This window comes from Pterocles gutturalis, unplaced genomic scaffold (assembly GCF_000699245.1).
Source record: "Pterocles gutturalis isolate BGI_N339 unplaced genomic scaffold, ASM69924v1 scaffold45349, whole genome shotgun sequence".
NCBI classification, from domain to species: domain Eukaryota; kingdom Metazoa; phylum Chordata; class Aves; order Pterocliformes; family Pteroclidae; genus Pterocles; species Pterocles gutturalis.
In genome coordinates, this window is record NW_010134932.1 from 1 (window position 1) to 9,451 (window position 9,451).

Here is a 9,451-nt window from a genome sequence, read left to right on the forward strand (position 1 = left end):
CTCACCCGGTACCTGCTGGAGCCGCACAAACAGCTCTCCGAGACCCAGGTACCGCGGCTCCGGGCACCTCGCACCCCACCCCCAGCTGTCTGTGTTTTCCTTGCAGTGCGCGGGCACTGCGGGTTACCACGGGCTTTCCCCCTCCCCTCCAGGTGTTCAACGAGATTTACCCGGTGTGGACTTACTCCTACCTGGCGCTGTTGTTCCCCGTCTTCCTGGCCACGGACTACCTGCGGTACAAGCCCGTGGTCCTGCTGCAGGGCCTGAGCCTCATCGTTACCTGGTTCATGCTGCTGTACGCCCAGGGGCTGCGGGCTGTCCAGTTCCTCGAGTTCTTCTACGGGATGGGGACCGCCACCGATGTAGCCTATTACTCCTACATCTACAGTGTTGTTGATGTCAACTTGTACCAGAAGGTCACCAGCTACTGCCGGAGCGCCACGCTGGTGGGCTACACAGTGGGCTCGGTGTCCGGGCAGGTCCTCGTGTCGGTGTCAGGATGGTCTCTCTTCAGCTTGAATGTTATCTCCTTAACCAGCATATCCATCGCCTTTGGCACAGCGTGGTTCCTGCCAATGCCCAAAAAAAGCCTTTTCTTTCACCATGTCCCGAGTCAGCAGCTTGGTTGGGAAATGAAGGTCATGGACTGTAAAAATGGGTCAGCTGTCCAGGATCATCCCAACGTGCAGATGGCGCCTGGCTGGGAGGATGAGACAAAAGTTCCCTTAAATGGGGAGGGTCACTCAGCAGAGAAACAGGTGAGGAAGGCCCTGGGTTTATATACATAGAAGATGCAGTACTGATGTGTTTGTCATGCATGCATATGTGTATATATGTGCACAGCACAGAATCACAGAATGTTAGAGATTGGAAGGGACCTCGAAAGATCATCTAGTCCAATCCCCCTGCCGGAGCAAGAACACCTAGATCAGTAGAGATGTAATATCCAATAGGAGAAAGTATCCCTTTGCTTATCCAGATTCCTTATTTATGGCATAGGAAAACTTATTCCTGGCTTCCTTTTGCTGATTGAGCATGGTAGGCAGCTCCTTAGTTTTTCTGAAGTTGTTCTGCATGTTTCACAATGTTGTGATTAAAATTCTCAGGGCATCAAATTGACATTCAGCGGTACAAAGCAAGGGACATCTCTAAAATGTGGCTCTAAATACTGTGTATGTGTTAAAATTCTGTGTGTGCTTCTGGATGCACCCCGTGGCTTGCAGAAAAGAGGCAATTCTTCCTGCACCCATGTTTTGGAAACACTTGTTACTGCAACTGTTGTGCAAGATATGCAGTAAGTAATAAGCTGTGTAGTAAATGGGTTTTATTGTATGATCTTGGAAGGAAACTGATCCAGGAAGGAAACTGAGGTGCTCCTTGAGAGCACTTACAGGCTGATATTCTGTTCATCTACAACTAATCAATACGAATAAATCACAGAAAACATCTTTGCATAATCACAGCTTAATGTAACCCGTGAGAGCAGCAAGGTAGTGCCCTGACATGGCTTTTGGGGGCTACACAACCTCTGACAAACTCACTTGTATGGACACAAGTGTGCAGGTGCCCTTGTGTGGTGGGATGCGCTGGGTCCCAGGGGGTGAGAGCAGGCAGCTTCCAGTTTGAGGCCTGATGCATGTGTGTAGTTATTTGCTGGGCAGGTCTCTGTTGTGCTGCTCCAGGTAGTGCACACGTATGGAGAGCCTGTCACAGCAGGGAGGTTCAGGGTCCTGGGGAGAGGTCAGCCTTGCCCCTCAGTCAGGAGGAGGTTGTGCTCATTCTTAGAAGAAGCCAGAAGGTAAGTGCGGCTGTTGGTTTAGTCAGCTAATGGGTATTTTACTTAGCACTGGGGGAGGCAGCATCTGGGGTTGCTTTCAGCTTCCTTTGGCTACAGCTGGGAATTAAAGGTATTAACATTCCAGGGTCCTAATCCTGCCCCATCCAGTGCAGACTTGTGTGAGCAGAAGTATTTTTAACCATGGTATACTTGCATGCTGAAGGGCATTTGTTAGGACAAATTCTGTGTCAGTAATGGCTAAGGTATTAATATCACTTATGGGTCTCGTTTGTTGGTCTTACTCCCATCCTGTGAGAGCAAAGGTGGTTCCAAACTAATGGTGAAAATTTTAAAAAAGGAGCAAGTATACCTGCAGAACTCTCCAGCGTTTAGTTACACAAGGTGCTAAAAGCTGAGAAGCATTGCTGTGTGGTGATAGTCCTTACTAAGGTAATGGCAACCTTATTTCACGAGTATAAATTAATGCTGGTATGAATAGATGTACTGAAGAAGCACTGTCAGGTGGTGTGGTGGGAGAGCGGATGGGCCTTTCTGGCTTATCAGGCACATGCTTGGGTTGAATGTGCCAAGTCAGTTTGTGTAGCATGTGTGACAGTTCCCTGTTTTTCCTGTCCCTAAACTTGAGCTTTGTGTGAAACCTTCTATGTGGGAGTTAGGTTGCTAAAGTCACATTGCTGCTTGCTGACATCTTCTGGAGTTGTTCTGTTGGGCTTTGGAGGGGCGATGTCCACGTGCGGAGCAAGCATTTTGCTGCTGGCCCAGCACCAGCAGGACTGTGTAGTGTTTAATGAACATGCTCAGAAGTCAGTGATGCTTCAAGGGGTGGAAAAATGAGGTTCAGGACAGAGTTAGGCTATGGTCTTGGGGGGTTTTAGTAGAAACACCTTAAAGTGAGTGTTATTGCTCACAGAAAATAGTCTTTCCCAGGAACATACTGTACTATTACCCCATGGAAAGGGCATACAGCCAAGAGCCCAAAGTCACTGCTGCTGCTGACTGGAAACCGCTCTGAAATTGGATGTGCAATGGCACAATGTGCAGTAGCTCAGTCCTGTGATAGTGCTGTAAGTTTCCCTGCAGGGAATCCAAGCTCAAGGGTCAGATGCTGGGTGGGCCTTGGGGGCTCTGCCCAGTCTCACATGAAGTAATCACTGCTCTGACTTGCATGAGAAGGGTCTTGCCTGTCTACAGAGACTCTGTCTGTGTGTATGCAGCAAACATAATTGGCAGCTCTGTCTACAAAGTAAAGGTATGTTTGTTTTCTCTGCTGTCAGCATACAGTGGTTAGGAGCAGGTCTGTGACAGCCTGTATTTAAAGAGACATTTTCATGTGTCATCATTCCCCATTGCTGGAACTGATCTATTTTATAAGTTTTTTCAAACCACTTCATGGGTCTGCCCTCTTTGTGCTCTTTCTAGAAAGATTTGGAGGGGAAAGCTTCATTTTTATCTTATGGCATTTGTCAAAGCACTTGTATGTACAGGAACTGCTGTTTGTGATAGCAGTGTCTGGTGGAAGGACCTTCCGTTTCCCTTCAGATCCCCAGGCAATGTCTCTCACCTTCAGAGCCTTGGCAAACACTAGCAGTGGTAGAGAGTGGTGTGATGAGGTTGCTTCTTTGAGTATTTATATTCCCTGAATGCTACTGACAAAGAAAATTAACTGGTTTGTGGGGAAAAAATACTAATCTGGTGGCTTTCTTGTTCTCCACACTACTAAATTTGATTGGATTTGGGTCACGACTTATGAAGAGTGTCAGTGATGCTTTTGCCTTTGTGATTTGAATGCTTGGCTTCTGGTCCTGCCTTATCAAAGTGGATTTTGTGTCCTGTTCTTCTGAGTCTCTTCTCTCTGGTACCCTTCAGTTAGTTGCTCACATAGTACTTGTAACAACTACCAGTTTCTGCTCTCTGCATGAGTGAACCAGAGACTGAGGGGTGCTTGGGGCTGAACCCTTCCTCTGCATATAAGGGGACAGCCCTGGTTAGGGCAGAGACCAGCTGCTGGGACTGTGGCATGGGAAAGCTTTTCATTCATTACTCTGTGGGGGTTTGTGTCCAAGAGTGGTACTGTCACTCACCGGTGATCAGACCACTTGAAAATGGCAACTTTGTGGAGCAGTGTGAAGTGTGTATAGACAAGGACTAACATTTCTCTCCCCTTCCTTCTCCACTCTATACAGGAGCAGAAAGTAGACATTAGAAAGGTGCTGAAAGATCTCTGGCAGGACTTCCTGCAATGCTACTCCTCCAAGACCATGCTCTGCTGGTCGGTGTGGTGGGCACTGTCCACCTGCGGCTACTTCCAGGTCATCAACTATGCTCAGGGCTTGTGGGAGATGGTGCTACCTTCTCACAGCACAGAGATCTACAATGGTGCTGTGGAGGCGGCCTCGACTCTGCTAGGTAAGCTGCTGATATAGCTTCTGCTCTACTGTGAGAAATGCCTTGTCCCTCAAGGTCACGGTTTGGAAGGGTCTTGCATTCCCCCATGCATGCCTCTCCTAGAGGCAACCATCCCAACATTCAGGCTGCATCTTTAGTGACGTGAGTCTTTAGGTACAGTACTCAGTGTTGAGTTTGTTGCTGTATGCAGTCCTGGTTCTTGTAATCCACCACTGTGTAGGTGGTTAAAGGAGCCTCCCAAGTCAATCTTTGTTCTGAAATATTTGGCAGAAGGCTCCAGGCATGTGTCTGGGTGTTCTTGGCTGTCACTAGGGCAGTGGGGTTATGCTCGTCTTAACCACTCACAGTCAAACTAAGAGTCCTATGGGTTTATTCCTTTCTTCCCCTCCAGCACTCTAGGGAATATATGAAGGTTTCCTGTACAAGTGCAGCATGCAGTGAGCCGCCATGTAGTCATTTCAGCACTGTTAAGCAGAAAAGCTATTCAGATGAAAGAAGTTGCTTGACTTGATAGGGCCAGGTAGGTCAGTCAATACAAATATTTAAGTTGTTTAATACTGTTCTGTTACCAGAACTAGAACAATAGTTTTTTGATATAGCTAACTTAACTTTGCAGAGGCTCTCTAAGTGTTGCTGCAGTACATTCCTTTTCTTTGATGGAGTCATCATTCCACCGTCCGCTGTGGACATTGCCTACTTGGGGGCAAAAGAAACCAAGGTACACAGATGAGGAAGGCTTAGTACTTTCTTGGGCATGCTTATCCCGCTCTTGGAGTTCAGTGGGAAGCTGTGACTGTTTTATCGTTCTAAAAGCTGGTCTACCGCCCATTGTTGAGTTAGAAACTGTTGGCAACTTGATCTGAAGGCTTTGGCTATTAAATCATCTTTGGTGTGCTAAACCTGCACTTTAATAGCATAGAGTCATACACTGTTCCTCCACTCCATCATGATGCTGTGGCTCTTATTTCGTGTTTGATTTAGCTTCCTCTACCATCATGCCTTGGTCCCAGGAAGGAGAAGAATCGGTATCAAGGGAAAGAAGACCCATAGTGTGGCTAGATGTGGGCAGATTTGAAAAAAAGAGACAAAGTGTTCTTCAAACCTTATTATGAACATCTTTGATATCAAGGTCCTTCTTTTAAATAAAGGCCTCTGAACAGTGGACCTGTTGGAAGAAAAAGTAGTTGGTACTAAACTCATACAAAACTGAAATTTTTAGTTTCCCATTTTGGCTATTATTTTCCTTTCGTATCGTTCTTAGAAATGGTTGAATGATTTTGGATTATGTTTTCTGAAAGTGTATGAGTAATGTTTGGCAACCTTCATGTAAGATGCTGTTGCCATCGCTACCTGTACCTGTGCTGCCCTGCAGAAGGGTTTGAGTCAAGCATGGTGATTCATGTGGCTGTCAGCTTCCTGTCCCAGGCAAGATATAGTAGTCTTTCTAATGAAGTCTACAGAGTGTTTAGCTGCATCTCTGGCAATCCTTTACTAGGTTGGGATGTGAAATAACTGAATAGGTGTCTAATTGCAGGATACAGATTTTCTATGTTTTCATAATTAGGTGTTAGGCTGATACAACCTTGAGACATAAGGGGGAGTACAACTTTGAGTTGCCGTGAGATCCCCAGTGAGATGTTGAATGTCTGTTCCCGAATTTCAGAATTGCTGAGACAGTAAAAAGGAGTCTCTAGGACTTAGCTGCTTTTATGTCTCAAGGCTTTGCTACTGGAGAAGCCAGACATTCAAAGAGCAAAATGTCAGTCAGGTAGTTTCACAGCAGGCACTGGAAAGAAGAGTTTAGAGGGGGGAAATAAATTCCTTTCTCTTGGCATAGCTACCTTCTTCACTAGTCTGCAAGATTGTTGTCAGGTCTGACAGGGTTGCAGGCTCGTACACAGAGAGCCTTCATGTGCTTGAAGGATTTCTAAGATAGCAGGCCAGCTAAGGGCTACAAAGAGCTTGGATGCTGCACTGTAGCACTTCTGTACAGTGGTCAAATGCTGAATACAATCCTGTTTTTCAGAGATCTCCAGTAAACCTCCTTTTGTCAGTATGCTGTTTGTCTAGTTTGCTGTTACTGCAGTGTCATTATGCTGTCGTTTGCAGAAAAAGGCCTACTTGGAATGGTAATTTTCTTGTAATGTAATATGTATTTGGGCTTCTCAGTAGTTACAACTGTGATAGTGCATGAAACACTTCGCTCATTGAGTTGCATGAAATATCACACACTTTCCATCTTGTGATCTGTCTTCTCTCCCTGTTCCCCCTTCATAAAAATCCAGCAGGAGTTACAAACCTGTTCTGGTTGTAAAGAATTATTCTTGTACAATCAACAGTGTGTGATTGTAGCTTGCAATGAGGCTGCCTCCCAGGAGATGTGGGTTTGGACCCCTGTTCTTACTCTTGCAGCCCAGCATGAAGAGGACAGCAAATACAGGTTTCTCTCCTGGGAGAGAGCTCTAACAGCTATGTATCAAAGTGGGTAGTGTCTTCCTCCCTTGTGCCCCTCCAAAGTATCACGTAAGAATTAGCTGAGTGCTTTTGAGAACCTTGGTTTGCATTCCTCTGTAGCCTAATTGACAACACTGCTACAGTTGGGTGCAGAGGGCTAAGTGGAAGTGGTCTGAGTCCTGGAGCTGTTGTGCTTCTGAAGCCAGGGAGGAGACTGCAGAGGCAGGCAGCATTGACCTACTTTTTTAAATTTTTTTTGTTCCTGTAAGTGAATGGGAGTTTACAGCAGGTTTCCAGGTGAGGGAGAGGTCATGTGCTAAGGTGTGCACGAGTGTCCTCCACTTCAATCATGTTTTGCTATTAGGGGCTATACAGCTCCTAATATACAGTCTCCAAATAGCTCCAATAGAAATAGCTAACAGTTACGCTTTTCTTCTCCTCACAGGAGCTGTTGCAGTGTTTGTTGTGGGTCACATAAAAACATCCTGGGTGATGTGGGGTGAAGTGGCACTTGCCCTGTTCTCGTTTCTTATTGCTGCTGCTGTATATATCATGGACACCGTTCGTAACATCTGGGTGTGCTATGCATCATACGTTGTCTTCAGAATTATCTACATGCTGCTAATCACAATAGCAACGTGAGTATCTTTGTCATCTAAATTCCTTTCAAGGTTACAGCTGGTGTGAAAGCTGGTATATTTTCTGTGTAACTAGAGTCTCACCTACCAGGAATCTGGAAATCTGTTGCAAGGGTTTGTGTTGTGATTCAGGTTGGAAACTGAGGCACAGAGATATATTTGTCTGGCAGCCTGCTCAAGCTTGAAAGTCTTCTGACACTAAAGTGACAATTTCTAAATATTAGATAGTGCTACTTGCACAGGGAATGTTTTTCATAAACAGGGCTGGAGTGAAGTGTTAGCAGATGAGGAGAGGACAATCCATTGCCTGTGTTGTAGGGTCAGCTGTCCCTAATCTGTAAGGAGGAAAACTTCAATGTTATTTGTCACTTTGCGGAGGAAAACACAGCTGTTGTTGAACCACACATATATAATTGCTGCAAGATATCTCAAGGACAATATAAGGGGAGATGCTGAAACTGGTAACTGCAAAAGGAGTTCTGGTCAGAGGGATGCAGGAGGCTATGGACCACACTGCAGTAGGCTTGTGCTTTGAGATTGCCAACAGTTCTTTGGGATCAGAGTGTGTTTTATCTTTGGGTGACAAGGCCCTTTAGCTGCATTGGACAGGAACACTACCTCAGTAAAACTGAAACCCACAGAGCTCCCAAAGTGATTTTCAGCCTTCTAGATGTCTCTGTGGGTCTCCTCTAGCCTCTATGCTAGTCTCTCATGATCCTATTTAGATGATGCTGTCAGTGTGAGGTAATTTAGCTGTGGAAAATACTGGACCAGGTTGCACAGCCTTCTTATCCAGAGATGTTCCTCCTGTTCTTGCATTTTCTTGCTTTTTTTGCCTGTCCTTGTATTTCTGGTCATCCCTTTCTTTCCAGGTTCCAGATCGCTACGAATCTCAGCGTGGAGCGGTACGCCCTGGTGTTTGGCGTCAATACTTTCATTGCCTTAGCACTTCAGACTCTGCTCACTTTGATTGTTGTGGATGCCAGTGGGCTTGGGTTGGACATCTTCACCCAGGTATGACAGACTCTCTTAGCTTTACTGGTGGGAGGGAGGAAAGCAAACCAAGCTGTAAAGCTTCTCAGCTACCTGTTTCTGGGTCAAAGGTTTGCTGACATAGAAATAATCAGTTTCCTGATATTTTAGAAGAGGGAGTTCATGAATTAACCTTCTTACAAAATTGGTAACTCCTTGGTTTAATCACTTTTTTATTTTCTTTCCCCTTCTCTGCAGTTCATGGTCTATGCCTCTTACTTTGCGGTCATCTCACTGGTGTTCTTGGGCAGTGGCATATACAGTATTTTAAGAGCTTACAGAAGACGAGACCAGAGGCAAAGCAGATCTCTGGAAAGTCAGTCATGCACCGAGTGAAGACACTCAGTGGCTACACATGAAGATATAGATCTGTTTTTTTTATCTCTGCCTTTTCTTCCCAAGGAGATTACCTTAATGGTATTTGATTCATATTTATACTATATTAGTAGCACATTTTAGAAGGTAAATGTATTAGCTCTTACGTAAGTAAGAACAAATATCTTCTTTCTAAAATGCCTTTGTTCTTCTGTTGCATATATGGCATGTGCAGCAAAGAACTAAGTTTTCTCAAAGGATTAAAGCCTTGGGAGGTTTTAGTCTACGGCTGTGCATCTGGAGGCTGCCATTGAAAAGGTAGCTTTGATTTTTCTAGTCAACTGCTACACTCAGTCACTGAGGTACTGCTGCAGGGCAGAAGTGAGGGCACACTAATAGATCTCTCTGTGGAGAGCCCCAGGCCTGGGACAGGAGGTGGCCTTAGGTGTGTGCTCTGCAGTGTGGCTCTTCTGTGCCTGCCCTGTGATGCTGGATGCCCCTTTTTGAGGACTAGTACACATAGTTTCTGCATATGCACAAGCTTCCTTGAGTTGCTTGTACTGTTTGTGCTGTTCATGTCTGTCACCCCGGCTGCCAGAGCTTTACCATAGCTGATGATGGTGCTTCCCCAAAAACTTAAGTGCATCCTGGGGCAACTTGTGGTGCTGGTGAGTTGGCTATCAGCAGTGCTACTTGTGCCCTGAAGGCCTGTGCCCAAGGGACTTTAAAGCTGGAGGGGAAGCTTAGAGTTTAAGCAGACAAAATGCTAATCTGAGGGACCCTTGGACTTTGTCTTTGCCTTACAGCC

At 45.7% G+C, this 9,451-nt stretch overlaps 1 protein-coding gene across 1 annotated transcript; it reads left to right on the forward strand.

Annotated features, from left to right (window-relative positions):
• Positions 1–3: 3 nt before the first annotated feature.
• On the forward strand, positions 4–8,644 carry SLC19A2 (solute carrier family 19 (thiamine transporter), member 2; the record flags this gene model as incomplete). The annotated part of the gene is made up of 6 exons (XM_010081735.1): positions 4–48; positions 153–758; positions 3,982–4,204; positions 7,104–7,296; positions 8,169–8,310; positions 8,527–8,644. Coding segments are annotated over 6 exons (1,327 nt in total), but the record flags the coding sequence as incomplete, so codon positions are not given.
• Between the last annotated feature and the right edge of the window lie 807 nt (positions 8,645–9,451).